Source organism: Equus caballus, chromosome X, assembly GCF_041296265.1.
Source record: "Equus caballus isolate H_3958 breed thoroughbred chromosome X, TB-T2T, whole genome shotgun sequence".
NCBI lineage: Eukaryota > Metazoa > Chordata > Mammalia > Perissodactyla > Equidae > Equus > Equus caballus.
The window spans coordinates 105800922-105819217 of NC_091715.1; the positions used below are offsets into that span (position 1 = coordinate 105800922).

At 38.9% G+C, this 18296-nt stretch overlaps 1 protein-coding gene across 3 annotated transcripts in view; it reads right to left on the minus strand.

Moving 5' to 3' along the window:
• The window catches only part of MORC4 (MORC family CW-type zinc finger 4), a 48793-nt gene that overhangs the window by 11257 nt on the left and 19240 nt on the right, over nucleotides 1-18296 (minus strand). For all 3 annotated transcript variants that reach the window (XM_023633901.2, XM_023633900.2, XM_070257966.1), the window contains exons 9-14: nucleotides 17817-17917; nucleotides 8477-8575; nucleotides 5536-5664; nucleotides 3988-4056; nucleotides 3533-3584; nucleotides 1975-2150 (exon numbers count right to left, since the gene is read on the minus strand). In XM_023633901.2, the coding sequence (XP_023489669.1) occupies nucleotides 1975-2150; nucleotides 3533-3584; nucleotides 3988-4056; nucleotides 5536-5664; nucleotides 8477-8575; nucleotides 17817-17917 (626 nt within the window). The remainder of the gene's footprint in view (nucleotides 1-1974; nucleotides 2151-3532; nucleotides 3585-3987; nucleotides 4057-5535; nucleotides 5665-8476; nucleotides 8576-17816; nucleotides 17918-18296) is intronic.

Genomic DNA, 18296 nt, shown 5'->3' on the forward strand with positions numbered 1-18296 from the left:
CAGAAAACCCTGTAAATTTTAGTAAACTCTTGAGCACTTTCATTTTCCCCTATCAAAAGGCAGACTCTTTCCAATCAATCTGAATCCCCCTATATTTGTAGCTTGAAATGACATAATCATCATTTACTGACCTCACATATAACATGACATTAGCAGCATCAATTATCATGTATCTCTACTGAAAGAATATTATTCTCAAATTAAAATTACACATGAACAGTCAAAGTACTTTACTTGTCCTCTACAGCCAAAACCCTGGATATAGCACTTCCATAAAGACTCATACAGAAATCTCAATAAAGACTGATGAAGTATGCCACCCAATGGATGTACTGCCATACTACACTCATAAAATACACACCTAAACAGATTAGCATCTGTAATCTCATTCAGGTTACCAAAAATCACTAGAGTAACAAAAGAAACACTGAAGAAAAGGAAAAGAAGGCTCAGCAGGGTAAAGAGAGTCTTCAAGAGCAATGACAGCTTGATATTCCAGTGGCAATTCTCATACATGACCATCTCAAGGAGATCGAGGTAGGGGGTAACAATGTGCTTCAAAAACACACATCACCTTATTGTACACCCCTCCCAACCACAATGAGAGTTGGAAAAACTATGGATGGGAACATGAGAATTATGCTCAAGCCCCTGAGGACTGACGGGACTATATTTCTTACCCCCTCGCTGCATAGTTCAATCTTAGAAATTGGTCCTTTTATATGACTCAGATTCAACCATTAGTTATTGATTACCTACTATCTTCCAAGGTACTGTTATAAACGCTTTCATACAGACTCTCATTTAATTTCTTTAGAGTTTTATTAGTTTTTCTCCTAATAGCTTACTTCCTCTTAAGACTTTTTGTTCATACTGAGGGGGTCATGGGGTTCTTCCAATATCTATAGGGCTTAATTGTGGAAGAATCACTGAATAGGGGACTTGTATACATGTAGAGATGTTTGTTTAGATGAAAAGCTGAAAAGACCCACCTAAGAAGCAAGAAACAGGAAAAAGAATCAGTAACATTGGTGGAAAAAACCAGGAGTTATTTTTACCGTTATGTATTTCATTGCTTCTAACCTATAATATGTTAAGAAGATATTTAAACTAAAAAGGGTCAACAAAAAGTTCACAAGCCACTATGTAATAGTCACGTTATTGCTAACTGTAGAAGCTTCTATTGGAAAGCAACTCTGTACCTGCCCTACGGCTTGGCCCTGCCAGAAGTGAGAAGCATAGTAGAGAGGAGAAAGCAAGTCATAAATAGGAGTCCTGAGTTCCAGTCCCATGGCAGTACAGGGGCACTCATATCTTTCAGTGCTTCAAACACTTCTGATGTTTAAGAAAAAGTATGTTCCTCTGCGTTAAAAAGATGAACAAAATAATATTGATGAGATACGAGAAGATGAACAAGTAAAGCCCAAGACTAAATTTATACTAATAATTTACTCCAGGAAACAATGGACTAGAAGGCTTACCTAACGGCATGAACTGCTAATAGTTATTTTTATATGTGGCCAATATGTGCTAGGCCTATGGGGCCCACGGGACTTCAATATTCCTAAACTTAAAACAAGAAACAGTGCTTATCTATGTAACGTTACCTTACATTTGTACAGCACATTATGCTTTTCAAAGAGTTTTCATGTCCATTATGTCACTTACACAATTTCCAACATAATGTGAATACATAATACATAAAGGAGCATTCATCAGACGATCACCTCAAAAAAGTAAAAACAAAGAAAAGTAGAGAGATAGATAGATAGAAAAACTTGTCATAGCACTTGTAATGTTGAAAAATTGGGGGTACACGCAACATACAACTTTATCAACCCCAAATGGTGTTTCTTCTTCTGAATTCCATGCTAGGCCTTAGGAAAAACATAAACATGATAACCATACCAACTGACTTCATAGGAAAACAGACCCGAGGCTCACAACTGAAGACAGACTATGTTTTTCACCCACCTGGAAAACTGAAAAACACTCGAATCCAGAGGCTTAAGTTGAAGAGAAGGTGTTTTGCTTTCTTCTCCAACAGAAGGAAGCCGACCAGGGCTATCAATTCCCTCATATCCAACTGTCTTATTATTCAATTCATCCATATCTTGAATAGTAGGGATCTTCAGTGGATTAGTGAATACCTAGCGAAAAAAGAAAAGATTCATGAAAATCCCAATTTCAAACTAAATACCAAAGGTTGAGTCAATCCTTCTGATGCTAGGAGAAAATACTTGCCAAATAAAAAAAAACTGTTTCCTACACAAAACAAACAGCACGCAGTAATGTACACTAGAACACTGAACCCAGGCACGTTCAGTTATAACCTTATCAGCTGGACACCAACAGACTTCCCCAACTCACTTATTGGCTCCTAGAGTCATCCCACCCACAAAATAAACTCAGGCCCCCTAATCACTATCTAACGCTCTCTGGTGACCCAGTTTAAGGCTGGGTTTTCATTCCTCTGAGATCTGTGATAAAGATAGGGGTAGAGGAAATAAGCATTGCAGCAACTGTCTGTGCTGGTTTTGGAGAAATGCATGCTAAAGACTAACATAAGTTCATAGTGCACACACACAGAGGCATGCATCTGGGATCTTGTGGGAGAGCCAGCCTATGAAGATATTATGAACAATGACAGTGAAGGAATATAAAGGGAAGGCAAACTGAATGAGGACAGGGCAGTCCCAGGAAATCTCCCAATCTCTAGATCAGACTATTAAGCCAAGACATGAGGGTATGAAACCTGTTGATTCATATACCTTGGGTCTTGGTAGGATGTCAGAAGAAGAATTAGTATTAAATTGCCTCTATCCTCACCAGTCTGACCTACCCTGATTGAGTGGGTGGAAGGTGGATCTAACATGCCACTAGCAGATATCTCTGGGAAAGAGGGTCAAGAGGAAAATCATGCAGAAAAGCAAGGTTGGGTGGGAAAGATATATGGGTGCCATGGTGGCTGTCAGGAAAGGAGTGTCCCTGAAAGGACGGCCAACCTTATTGCACCCTTCAGCGTCCGGAGCTGGGCACCCATGTCCGAGAGACAGTGCTCCTGAAAATTCAAAACAGCAGAGTCTTCATAAAGCCAGCCAGCCTGAAAGCAGGGATGGGGGAGGGGCACAAAGAACCACCCCTTCTTCCCAAGAGGAAGGAGGAAGGAATCACCCCTGAATCCTGGAAGAAAGAAGACTGAGGAAAACTAGAAACTCAACAGGAGCAGCCTGTATGAGGATAGACCATGACCCTGAGTATTCCATGACACCAAATGTGACATTCACACTGTGCAGAATCGGTAATGAATACAAATCTGGGAAATACATGATTTCACTCTTCTGTTTTTGGTGATCTGAACATCAGTAACAGCAGATAAAAGCAAAATCCAAAGATCCAATGAAAAAAAGACCACCAGAACAAATGGTTCATTATTTCTATGCAGCTTTCAAGATTGCTGCTTCCTTCAACCTATGTCCTCTGTTGGGGAAAATTTTGTGTGAGAAAAGGAAGAGGGCAGACTGTCTCTCACCTGGTGGTTCTCATTTTCCACTGGCACCTTCTTCTTCTCCACAGTTTGATCTCTAGGAGAAGATAAAAGTGCTGTTTAGTTCACTCGTGAAATTTCTCAGTCTGAAATGGATTACCAGTTATAGAATTAGGTTATAATGTTCCTTCCAAATTAGAAATAGTGTAAGCCTCACCGAGTAACTAAGGGTGCCTTCTTGAACTCTCCTACTAAAGAGAGATTTCAAATGCCCCATCCAAAGAGAGGGCATGGGGAGGGAGGAAGAGACACTAAGGACAATCATTAGTTAGGACATTCAGGAGATGATTACAAGGAACAAAGAATTGGAAGAACAGAGAGGTGAGGAGGGAAATCATTAAAATTCCTCCCCCCAAAATCATCCATTTTCTCAAAACACCCCTATCCTATTAGGAAGGGTCTACTGTGTGATACAGAACACCACCTCAGGTATACTCAACTGTTTCTTAGCTTTGCTCAAGTACAGGTCTTCATCAATGAGTTCTTGTTCCTCTGGAACAGAGCATCTCCTGGAATATGGAGAAGAAATCATTATTTGGAAACAAAATATGCCCTTCACTTTTAACCTTTACTTTCCTCACAACTATGATAAGGCAGGTTAACAACCCTCTAACAGTATAGAGTTCAGATTCCACCCATATTGCAAAACCTGTGTGCAGGTTAACGTGTAACAATTCTTATTTCAAGGCATACTATCAGATAATTATTTTTGGTGCATGTATTACCTTTCTCCCAAGACATTCAAAGTACATAACAGCTACAAAATTCATATTATCATGGGCAGCATGAAGCATAATCCCTATTTTTACACAGTGAAGTTCAAGCACAAGAGAAACTTGCTTGTCTTGAGACCATACAAAAGTCTTGCTTGAGAGCCCATACAAAGAGACTATTGCTGAGTCTGGAATCTAAGTCTTTTGCCTCTTATCTATAAGAAAGTAATTCCCAAGGGGCAATCTAGAAGCATGAGAATTCCTAAACCAGGTGATGATGACTGAAGAAGAAAATCAGAGGCTATGACAGAAAGCAGCAATAAGGGACTAGGTGTTTACATCATATACAGAACAGAACAGAGATTAGCAAAGAGGAGGAAAAAAGAGAATTCTATAAATGAAAAGACATTTGATATACATAAAGCACAAGGAAGAGAATTTTAGGAGTGAAAACTGAAAGGAGTGCTAGAAAATGTGTTCACTGGTCAAAAGTAATCCTAGAAAGAAACAAAAATTAATAATAATTGGAAAGTCTATGTTATACCCATTTTTATAAGGGGGCAAAGTGTCCCGGAAGGCCATGTCTCCTGAACTGAGTGTAAACTGACAGGCGATGCAGGGTTCAAAAATGAGACTTCTAAGCACTCAGTGCCATATTCTAATCTCACAATCCCAGCTACTCTCCATGGAGAAGCGCTCAGGCATGTCTGGAGATCTGAAATGTAAAGCCCTTCTCTAATAGTTTACATCTCTTGAAGAGCCAAAGTAAATAAATATGAAAAGCATCCAAAAAATACAAAACAGTATGTGAGCAAACATCAAGAATTAAAAACCACAGGAAGCCAGAGTAAAATCACTGTCAACTACTGTCAACAGGAAAAGTACCACACAAAATACTTAAGCTTCCCAGATGGTTGCGATTTGGGTAGGCAGACAGAATGCAGAAAGTCCCTGTAAGCAAGGGCAATGACACTATCAAGCCATGGAGGAGGGAATAAGCGTGGTATGCGTGGGGAATAGTGAAGCCACAGGCCTAGCTAAAGCACACAGTTTGTGTTAAGATACAATGAAAAATAAGGCTGGTTAGGTAGAGTGGGACCAGTTAGCACAGGGGCTTGAATGCCAGGCTGAAGAGTGTGGACTTGAGATGAAAATTAATGTATTAGAATACATTATTATGTATAATACATAATAATGTATTAGAATACAGATGTATTTAGAATACAGAGGCAAGTCAGGAGTTATCTCTGGCATAATACTGAGTCCTAACCTTACCTGTACTTTGGATGGGAATTATAGTAACAGAACCATCTTGCAGGTAGTATGGACGGATCAACTTTGCCAGGAAGCTTCCTCCATTTAAGACACTCGTCACACTGTACCCATGTCTGGTCAGGAATCTTCCTGAATGAAGGAAAACAGAAGTATGACTGTCCATATTCTAGCTCTGTGCTCTGTCTTACATTAGCAAGGCATACTCTAAAGGTGAAAGAACATCATTTTATATATGAAATGTGTTAGAACTGTTATAGTCGAGGTGTCCAAGATATATATATCTTGAACTTCAAAGATAAAAATATAATGATAGGACACCACCAGACATGGATATGAAAAAATAGTAACAAGCATTAACATGATGAGCTACCACTATTTAGGGAGGCCAATTAATATTCACTCTGTAATCTCTTGTTCTAAGCAAATAAGAGGATAATTTTAACTCTAAAATTTATTAACTAGGAAAAAAATTATATATATATTACAATATTACCAAGAAATCAACTCCATAGAATCACTTTCTTTGGTTCTATCCAATTCCGTGACAGGTTTAAAAGGCCTCTGCGGGAGGCTCTGAAGCATCAGCATCTTCATGTCTGCCCCATTTCCCTGCAGACTCCCTAGTCCTCTTTTTTCCTCTCAAAAAGTCTTTGCTCATACTTCAATCAAAATTGTATTAGGTTGATACTCCCAGAGTTAATCTTAAAAAGTAATATAAACTTGATTAAATTTCATAACTAGAAATGGTGGCTCCAGGCCAACAATTGGGTTAAATTATTAAGACAAATTTTTTCCAGAGTTCTACTCTTAAAACACATACCCATTCCCATCTCCCCCAGGAAGCGAAACTCAGTCTCCTACACCTTAGAGTGAATGAGTCTCTCTGTGAAAGGAGGTAGTCCATATATAACAGAAGTAGTCAGCATCTAAGGCGTGAAAAGAAGACTGCAGTGGGAAGAGGGAAGGCTGGAGAAAAGACACAGAACGAGGGGAGAGGGGCACCTAGGGCCAATTTGAAAAACACGTTAATTTAGCCTAGGGTGGGTTTTGTGTATGTTGCATTTATACTGCTCTTATACTGGGCATTTCAATAAAGTAGTGTGGTTCTTTTATGTCCTAGTTCAATATTTTTCTTATCTTTTTAAATAGTGCTTTTTGCTAGTTATAAAAGCAACATAAACTCATTACAGAACAACTGGAAAATACAGAAAGACACAAAAAAGAAAGCAAAAGGTACTTATAATTCTATCACTCAAATACAACATCCTCTTCTTGTTTAAAACTGTTTTAACAAAGAGAGTTCGTACACATTCTAGATATATAGCTTCCTATCTCCTAGCTCCAGGCTGCTCCAGCCTTGCAACCTCTACACTCTAAGCTCAGGCCTGACCTCTGGTGTCTATATATTTCCATATAGCCACTGTTTTATTTAGAGCCAGAGCCAGCAAAACGCAGTTTCAGCAGTAGTGGGAAGGGAGAGGAAAGGTCATATTAGCTTTGGTTTTACATGCACACGCACGGAAGAGTCTCTCGTGGAAGGCTGCGAATATCTCTCTCAAGGACAAGTATTAGATAGCAACTCTCTGCCTCGGGTCATATGCACACCACGGTAGATCCTTCCATCCAGGCAGACAGAAGAGGCTTTTAGCTTGTGCTTGCAATAAAAATGTAGTTGAAGGGGCTATACCGTGTTCCCTTCATTGCATCCTTCCAGAAGCATGTTGTGGTTAAGAACTCAGGTTTGGGGTCTGATTGCCTATATTTGAAACTTGGATCTACAACTTTCCACTTGCTTCATCTTGAGCAAGTTACTTAAGCTCTCAGGGTACCGGTGTCTATATTTGTAAAGAAGTAATAATATCCTCTATCTCATACAGTTGTTGTGAAGATTAAATAAATGTAAATACATGTAAAGAACTTAGACCAGTGCCTGGCCTATAAGTAAGTACTCAGTAAATAGTAATCATTATTATAATTCTGCCTCCAGAAAGGTTGTATAACATACATACAAACACTCCAGAAATTTATGAACATCTGGTTCACTGCATTAATCATCACTTATTTGAAAGGCAAAAAAATGGCATTTCATCTTAATTTGTATTTCTCTGAAAATCATGGAGGTTGGACAGGAGCAGAGATTTTTAGAGTAAGATAGTAATATTCACACAGCAGTTGATCATGTTGCACTTGAAACGAAATTTTATATCACACACGTGTCTGATGATTTCCATTAAAAAAAAACCCCAGTTGCCTACCCCAAATAAACTTTTACCACCCTAATCTTTGTCTTGATGGTGGTGTAACTGACTGCATATGTGTCGTCATACATTCTATCCTCTGTATGATGCTCCTTTCCTGGCTTACTCAGGCCTTTCATCCTGATCCACAGTTCTATGTGTAATTCCCTGTCTTCGATCCAATAAAGTCTATCTTTTTTCTGATATGCTGAGTTCTCTACTTCTACTCTCAAATTCCCTGGTACAGCTCCAACAATGTTCACTACAAATAAAGAGAAGGGAAGTTTGCTAACATTTCTGAATACCTACTATATGCCAGGCACTGTGCTAAAAATGTTATGTCATCTAATTTAATATACTCAGAGAGGTGAAGTGACTTACTTACCCAAGCTCACCCAACTATTAAGAAGCAGATCCAGATTTTCAACCCAGGAGTGTCTGATTTAAATGGCCATCATCTTCCACTATATCACACTGCCTGTAGGATAAACTGAGAGTACTAAACTCTTCATATTTATGATCCAAACCACACAAGTGTTAAACTAGAATGAAGAGGTCTAGAAAATGATGAAATTAGTACCTGTGATTTTCTATTTTATTTCATTAAACTTCCCTATGTGAAAAGCACCATCTTACCCTTGTTCTTTCCATTTGCTCTACGAACATTACCCCTAATACTTTTACATTCTAGATTTACTACTCACGGTATTGGCCTGGCTATGGCTGAGGTCTCAAAATTCTCTTGGGATGTCTTTTCCTTCCAATAAGCATTGAGCTTCTGGGCAAGGGCATTTATTGTCAACCTGAAAGAAAAGCAAAAAGAAGCACATCAATGTTGAGGATTTGTTGAACAATTTTGTGATGTTTGATATGCTTCCACATCACAGAAGCCGACAATTCAGAATATTCAGCATAGTTTGAACACCTGCACTTTCAGAAACTAGGATGGGAACATACTGCCTTTGCAAATTACATGTCAAAATTACAAAGTCATAATGTTGAATCGTCACTTTGGTTGAAAAGGTAAAATGGTGAAAGTCCTAAAACGTACCATGTTCTCCAAATTTTCAGGGCTTTTAGAATCATGGGGAGGGGAGTTAAGCTTACAGACAATGACAGTGAACTAAACTGAGAGGACTAAATCAGAGCCAAATACTGAAGAGCTGATGGGGTGATTCAATTGTCAGATGACTACAGGTAAACAATTTGGGACCAGGTTGAAAGACAGGATCCACTGCTGCATCCTATCTATTTCAAATCAATCAAATATTAACTTAAAAATGTCTACATAGTTCCTCTTCATTCAAATGTTGACCCACAGCAGTTACAGCACCAATGGGCAACAAAGTCCCCTTCAACCTTCTATGACATAGTTGTTAGTGTAGGCTGTACCCCAGTTCTGGCTCTGGTTCTTTCTCCTTTATCTCTCTTCCCAAATGAACAACAATGGACCCAAAAAACGTAATGTGTATAAGTCAAAATCTGAATTTGACTTTTAAAAGCCGTCAGTTTCTCATGCCTGATTCCGATTTAATTCTACAAGCCAGAACCACAACTTAACGTAGAGCTGAACACACCCGAAATACTACAAATTCAGTATTTTAAAAATCTCTTGACTCCCTGGATCGTTCCCCAAGATTTTTGCAGAACTCTTCTCTCCTTAAGAGGAATTCTTCCTTACCTCCACTTTGCTCATATTACATTAGATTCTGACTACACAGAGAAAATTAATCATATACGAGCTCCGCTATAAGTTCTTATTCCCTTCCAACCAATGTTACTTCCTCTATGTTTATATGCTTCCCTCAAGGATGTAGGATAGGTGAAGAATTATTCCTTGTTTTCTCTTAAAATTATACTTTAAATCTACTTTAAAAAGAAGTAGAGACCGGCCCGGTGGCACAGCGGTTAAGTTCACGTTCCACTTCCACGGCCCCAGGTTCGCTGGTTTCGATCCTGGCTGCAGACATGGCACCGCTTGGCACGTCATGCTGTGGTAGGCGTCCCACATATAAAGGAGAGGAAGATGGGCAGGGATGTTAGCTCAGGGCCAGCCTTCCTCAGCAAAAAGGGGAGGATTGGCAGTAGTTAGCTCAAGGCTAATCTTCCTCAAAAAAAAAAAAAAAGTAGATTAGGCAAGATTCTGTGAAGACAGTGGATTAGGAAGCACCAAGAATCTGACTCCTCACCTAGACAAAAACTGCACTAGCAGAATTTGTCGGATGTAACTACTTCGACCTCTAGAGTCTACTGAAGACTTGCAATCTCCAGGGGAAGGCTTGGAGGGTAAATTGGCAAATTTCAGCTCTTAGTGTAGTAGTAGCTATAATCTCCCACCCCCAGCCCAGTGGCAGGCAGCTGTGCACACGTTCCAAGAGTTGCTTGCAGGATCCAGGATGGGCAAAAAGGGCCCCGTCCTCCAAATATCAAGCATTTGTGTTCTGGTTGCTGCTGTTGCTCCTGATCAAAGAATCATGTAATCTCCATGATAACCACAAAGTAAATAGCTATGGAATATACACAAAAGGCAATGAGAAGAATTTAAATGTTTCACTACAAAAAATCAACTAGACACAAAAGAAGACAGTAATGCAGGAAACTAGGGTCAAAAATCTATAGAGCATACAGGCAAAAGCCAATAAAATGACAGACGTCCACCCTTATCAGTTTTTTTTAAATTTTTTTGGTGAGGAAGTTTGGCCCTGAGCTAACATCTATTGCCAATCTTCCTATTTTTGCTTGAGGAAGATTGTTGCTGAGCTAACATCTGTGTCAATATTCCTCCATTTTGTATGTGGGATGCTACCACAGCATGGCTTGATAAGCAGTATGTAGGTCCACGCCCAGGATCTGAACCTGTGAACCCTGGGCCACTGAAGCAGAGTGTGCGAACTTAACCACTAAGCCACCAGCCGGCCCCAGTAATTACTTTAAATGTAAGTGGATCAAACTCTCCAATCAAAAGACAGAAATTGGTAGAATGAGTAAACAAACATGATCCAAATATGCACTGTCTAGAGGAGACTAACTTTAGATACAAAGACAGAAATAGGTTAAAAGTGAAAAGATAGAAAAGGATATTCCATGTAAATAGTAACCAAAAGAGAGCAAGTGTGTCTATACTAATATAAAACAAAATAATTATAAATCACAACAGCCAAAACATGGAAGCAACCCAAGTATCCATTAATGGATGAGTGGATAAGCAAAATGTAGTGTACACATACAATGGAGTATTATTCAGCCTTAAAAAAAGAAGAGAACTCTGACACATGCTACAACGCTGATGAAGCTCGAGGATATTATGCTAAGTGAAATAAGTCAGTTACAAAAAGATAAATATTGTATGATTCCACCCCTCATACTCAGAGTAGTCAAAATCATAAAGACAGAAAGCAGAATGGTGGTTGCCAGGGGGTGAGGGAATGAGGAGCTACTGTTTAATGGGTATAGTTTCAGTTTTGCAAAGTGAAAGGAGCTCTGGAGACGAATGGTGGTGATGATTGCTCGACAATACGAATGTACTCATATCACTGAAGTGTACACTTAAAAATGGTTAAGATGGTCATGTTATATGTATTTTACCACAATAAAAAAATTGGGGGAAAAAAGGAAGTAGATGTGGTTGTCAGAGGTTGGAGAGAAGGGGAAATGTGGAGTGACTGCTAATGGACAAGGGGTTTGTTTTGGGGTGATGAAAATGTTTTGGAGTTAGATACTGGTGATAGTTGCCCAACTTTGTGAATATACCAAAAACCACTGAACTGTGCACTTTCAAATGTTGACATTTACGGTATATGAATTATATCTCAATTTAAAAATGAAAAATAAATCTCTGTTCTCAGGTAAAATTTACATAGAGTAAAATTCACCTTGAGTGTGTAGTTCTATCAGTTTTGACAGATGCATACAGGGACGTAATCACCACTTCAATCAAGATACTGTTCTCACGTATTTTGAAACCCCATTCTTTTTTGCAAAAACCCTGACTTGACTCCACTGTCCTGTTAATCAAATTCCTTTTACTTCTCCAATCCTGATGTATGTGGTCTAAGTCACTACCTCCTCTTCATTCTCCTTTCTTCCTCCTCTACAATCTAGTTCCCACCATTGCCACTCCACACAACTTTTCCTTTTCCCAGCCTCATTATTCTATCAATGATCCTGCCAATATCCTAGTCTACTAAATTTGAGGTGTTGAAGTGATCTTTGATTCATCCTTCTCCTTTATTTCCCTTATCCCATTATCAATATATCACCAAATTCTTTTGATCTTTTTTTATAGTATCTGTCATATACTTCCTTCTTCACAGGTATTCTTATTTCAGACCTTCACCTCACACTTAAATTACTCCAACAGCCTTTAATCCTTCCTTCAACCCATCCTACTTTCTGTTGCCAGATATATCAACTGACATAATTCATGTAAAGCACCTTATAAACCATAAAGCAGTATATATGTATAACGCACTATATTCTTAAGATAGTGTTCAAGTTACTCCCCTATTGAAGAATACATAATGAATTCTCATTGCCTAAGGCATCAACTACTCTACCCAACGTCCCTCTAAGACAGAAGTTTTCAAACCTTCTCAGTTCATGGCACCCTTAAGTCAAAAGAAATACGTACCAGTTCAATTCATTAAACGGTGAGGTTCAAACAACTTAGTAAGTATTTATGTACTAAAATTTAGAATCCATTTGAAAAAATACACATAAGTGGAAAAAATATTTCTGTTTCATTCGTAAATAACCAGAGTTACTTACTAATTGGATGTGTATGCCTGTTGAGTACTATACAACTTCTCAAACCTTGGAGTCAAATTGGACACAGCTTTCCTCATTTCTTATTCAACACTGATTTTCATGTATTATTTGCTTTTTATCACAGCAACCACCAAAAACTCAGATTCACAAAGACGTAATTAAAATGAGTGTAGGAGAATTTGGTACCTGGAAGTGGGGTGCTGCTATAACAAATACCTAAAAATGTGGAAGCTGCTTTAGAATTGGGCAGGGGGCAGAGGATGGAAGAATTTCAGGAACATGAGAGAAACAGCCTCAACTGCCTTGAACAGACTGTTAGTAGAAATACGGATGTTAAACACCCCACTGGTGAGGGCTCAGAAGGAAGTGAGGAGCATGGTAAAGAAAACACAAATCTCCTTAGAGCATACCTAAGTCATAGTGAACAGACCACTAGTAGAGCTACGAATGTTAAAGGTGCTGCTGGTGAAGACTCGGAAGGAAATGAGGAGCACGTTATTGGAAAACTTGAGAGAAGGTGATCCTTGTTACATAGTGGCAGAAAGCTTAGCAGAATTGTGTGGGAAGCAGAACTTGTAAATGATGAAATTGGACATTCAGCTGAGGAGATTTCCAAGATAAGTGTTGAAAGTGTGGCCTGGTATCTTCTGGCTGCTTATGTAAAATGTGAGAGGAAAGAGATAAATTGAGGGAAGAACGAAAAGGAGCCAAGACTTAATGGTTTTGGAAATTCTCAGCCTATTCAGATGGCAAAAGATGCTAAAATTTTACTGTTAGGAAAGCATGTTCTAGAGAAAGAGCTAAGGCTGTGGCTGGACCACCTTTTGCAAATATCTCAGAAAGATCAAAAGATCACAGCATTCAGTCACACAAAAAGCTCTTTGAAAAGATTAAACACGTGCCTCAGGTCTCCACAGCCAACTCAGTAGAAGCCAAGAAGAGAAACAGGATTATCGAGGAAAGAGCTGTCAAGAACTTCTTGTCTGATGGAGTGAATATCCATGACATACATGTGAGAAGCATAAGGTTCTTGAGAATGGCATACTGGCACAGAAGCTGCTAGATTGGACTGAATGGGATAGAGAGAGCATAAAATGAAAGAAGGCTGTTGGACTTCCAAAAACTCTATAGTCAGAAAACAGGCTGATGAAACTACTCACCTGCAAATACATGCTACCCTTCATGAAAAAGGAAAGATGACTCTGAGGGTGGAGCCATGAGCCCAGTGGGCAGAGCCCTAAGTCCAGAGGGTGGAGCTGCAGGCCCAAGAAGATTGTTCCCAGGCCTTGAAATTGAATGGAGTTAGCTTGGTTAAATTTTGAAGTTGCTTGGAACCTGCAACTCCTTTTTCCTTCAATTTTTCTTCCCATTTGAACTGGAATATCTATAGTATCTTATGTCTGTACCATCAGTGTATTTTGGGAGCAAAATACGAAAAAGAAAAAAGACACGTCTACAGATGGAGAGGAATTTTACCTCAGGATGCATCAGACACAGAGTATCACTCATACCTGATTTAGATGATGAGATTTGGGAATTTTGAGCTGATGACATTAAGATGAGAGTTTAGACTTTGAGTTGCTGTAATAGTTAAGGCTTCTGGGGGTATTGGGGTGGGGTGAACGTATTTTGCACGTGAGACGTAAGTGAATCTTTGGGACCCAGAGGGCAGACTGTGGTAGGCAGAGTAACAGTCCTCCAAAGATGTCTGTGTCCTAATCCCTGAAACCTGCGAATATATTAGGTTACATGGCAAGGGGGAATTAGGGTTGCAGATGCAATTAAGATTACTCATCAGCTGACCTTAAAATAGGGAGATTATTCTGAATTATCCCATGCAATCACAAGGGTCCATAAAAGTGAAAGAGTGAGGCAGAAGAGTTAGAATCAGAGAAGATGCGATGACAGAAGCAGGGTCATTTGAGTATGTGATGTGAGAAGGGCTCAACACTCCATCGAAGATGGAGAAAGAGGACCACGGGCCAAGATGTGCCAGCAGGCTCTAGAAGCTGGAAAAGGCAAGGAAGTGGATTCTTCCCTAGAGTCTCCAGGAAGGAGGGCAGCCCTGCCAACGCCTTGATTTTAGCCCAGCGAGATCCGTGTTGAACTTCTAACCTACAGAACTCTAAGATAAGTCAGTGTTGTCATAAGCTAGTTAGTTTGTGGCAATTTGTTCCAACAGCAATAGAAAACAATTTCTATTGTTTATAGACATAAGTCAAGTATCACTGTACTTCCCTCAAAAATCTTAAATATCCTTTGGCTTCCCTGTGAGTTCATTATGTGCAGCTTGGCACACAGTTTGGGAACTGTAGCTCTAGGACCGGGGAGGGCAAACTACAGCCTGTGGGCCAAATTCAGGCCACTGCCTGTTTTTCTAAACAAAATGGTTTTGGACACATCCACGCTCATTCCTTTACTTATCGTCTATGGCTGCTTTCATACTACAGCATGATTGAGTAGTTGTGACTGAGACCATATGGCCCACAAAGCCTAAAATATTTACTTTCCAGCCCTTCGCAGGAAAAGTTTGCCAATGCCTGCTCTAGGATATGGCCCTACTCTATCCATTACTTCCCTTCATTCTAGTTACATTCCCTTATCCCCACTCCCCATATTCTTACCATTCTGAGTTCGTGTCACTACCTTAGCTCATGCTATAATTCTATCCTAGAATTCCCTTCCCTCCCTTTTCTAAATCCTATATCCTTTAAGGCATATCTCAAGTCATACCTTCCACCTAGAACCTTCCCTATCTACTCTATGAAGGCATTTTTCCTATACCATACCACCTAGGTTTCGATTAACCAAGTAGCCATTTTATTGCTTTCTAAATTGTTTCACATATATGACAATCTGTTATTACAAATAGACTGTTAGCTTCTCAAAGACAGCAGCCATGTCTTGAATTTCTCTGGAAAATTCCACAAAGCCTAAACACTGTGCCATGCACCAGTGTGGTGCTCAGTTAGTATGTGTTGATTGCATTTCTTAAGCTGAAATTCACTCTAAAAATGTTGTAAATTTGAGCTCTGATAGTTGCAGCTGAAATCTGATATCCATAACTATTAAAAGTGATATTACATATGATTTATTTGTAGACATTCCAGCAGTATGATGGCTCGTATCTCTTTTAGCATTTGCGGCTTTGATGTCTATAATACACTTAGGATGAATTTGTGATCATAGACAACCTTCTCTAATCCCCCTCACAAATTCCCTTACTTTTTAAGTAAACATCTTTTTATTTTATATGAAATACAGTAAAAAAGGAAAACGATGCCAGAATTGGGATGAGTTATGCAATTATCCTCAAAAGACCCTGTATGCAGGACAGTATACTAGTTTTCTGTTTCTTTTTTTTTTTTTTTTTTTTTTTAAAGATTTTATTTTTTCCTCTTTCTCCCCAAAGCCCCCCAGTACATAGTTGTATATTCTCCGTTGTGGATCCCTCTAGTTGTGGCATGTGGGACGCTGCCTCAGCGTGGTCTGATGAGCAGTGCCATGTCCGCGCCCAGGATTCGAACCAACGAAACACTGGGCCGCCTGCAGCGGAGCGCACGAACTTAACCACTCGGCCACGGGGCCAGCCCCTACTAGTTTTCTGTTTCTAATAAAATGTGTAGCAGATACTAAGCTACTTAAGCTAGAAATCCTATATGTTTAACTGAATTAACCTGTTGTCTATGGAATATCTGTATTTTGATCCTCTACAATCACCTCAAACTCATCATACTGAAACTAAACCTCACAAACCAAGGGTCTAACACGTCTAAAATCTCCAAGATAGAGGGGGTGGGGGATGGCAAAGAGGATATAAGAAAGATGTTAAGTAATTTTTAATATCTAACATTTGGTTTACACAAATCTTAACTATTTGGTTAATCACCAGAAATTCACTATTCCTTTCACTCAGGAGAAACAGAATGATTTGGCTTTGAGACTTTTATTAAACTGATGTCATTTCTAAGCTTACATTCTTAAGAGTCAAGTCCTAGTCAAAGCTACTTAAAAGACACTTTTACTTAAACTGAGGGCAGATAGTTAACATAACCATTGAGTAGCGCTAGTGACCAATTACCAATTACCCTGAAATTAATTTGGGGTTGTCATCCAAATAGTTTTCTCTTTGTCAAGCACTAAACCTAAAATTCTTATGGTTTCAGATAAATTAAGGTAGAACATTTAATTAATTTTATTACAGTTTTGGGCACAAAAACAAAAGAGATTTGGGAAATTACTTTTCCTCTACTCTAAGGAAAAATTTGCTACTGAGACTTCAAGGAAAACGACACCAAATGACCTCATGACTTCGTTCTCCACACTCCCAGAACACCCCTTGCCCTTTTCATGCCCTTGCATATACTTCCCTCTGCTTAGAATGCCCTTCCCCTATCTGTCCACCTAGCAAACTCAAAATTTTCCTTCAAGTTTAAGTTCAAATATAATCTGCTATGTGAAGCCTTCCTTGATCCTTTAGGTATATTTAAAGGTTCTTCCCATTTTGCATATATCCCCAATTACCGCAATTATTTTATAGGTATTTAAGTTTCTTATTTGCACACACCTCATCTCATTTGTTCAAAGACATCAAGAATTTTTATCTTTCATTCTTATGTCCCACGTACCTGGCACATAGGAGATATCTCATAATACTTGATGCAAACAGGAATGAATGATCCATCCCTCCCCAAAAGTTTTAAAACAAACTATTATATCCTGGCTTTATCAACTCCTTTCTTTGTCTCCTAAAAATATCCTTGCTGGTTCAGCCTCAACGTCAAGTTCCTTTCTGATTCTTTACTGGTCTTACCTGTTAAATCTAGATGCTTCCATGAACACACACATCTTTCCAGCTGCTCCAATACTTTCCTTTCAATCTGTTCACTGGCTTCAAGAAAACCTCTTGGAACAAACTTCAAAGTGCTGCTTTTTTTTCCCCTAACATATTCAACAACTTCAGATTCACTCATCTCTTTTCATTAAGATCAATTCCAAGGCTCTTTGTTTCACCAGAAGTATTTTACTATAAATGAATCTTATGTTCTTTCCATAATTTTTAAAGTTAAGGTTTGTCTCAGCTGGGCTCCATGTATCATGTATCAATGAACTTTAATTTAAAAATCAAATCATTTTATCTCTAATCTTAGAAAATAGGCTTGAAGGAATTCTCAGTTACCTTATCTGGTTGGTTTCAGAGATGACTTTAGAAGATTCAGAGAATAGAATGGTATCTGAACAAAGTATCAGAAACACCTCAGGTTGGCAGTGACTCACCGGTACTCTTTGGTGTACTCAAAGTCTTGCTTGTTGTAGGCAGGTTTTAAGAAATTGCACTCAATGACTCCAATTACTCCCACACCTTCTCCATGAGTTGGCTTAGAAGAAAAATATTAATTTCAACACTTACATTACTTTTGACTGCCTGGAGGCATTTCCTTTCGATTCCTAACAATAATAGAAAGGTTACATAATGTTCGTGGGCAAGGAAAGGCCAGCAAGATCTAGAGAAACACTCAGAATGTATTCCAAGAGACTGCAAGTATTACATTAAACTAGAACCTCTGGTAAATTCCAGGGCAGAGATTTTCAAACTATGATCCCTAGATTCCCTAGGATTTTCCAAGGATTGATAGCCGTTACTATTTCACCCACACTATCTCCACTTACATCTGTTTTATATTCTGGGATTGCCATAAGAATTCATTTGAACAAAGAATGACACCGGGAAAAAATCAAGGTTCTATACTACTGTCC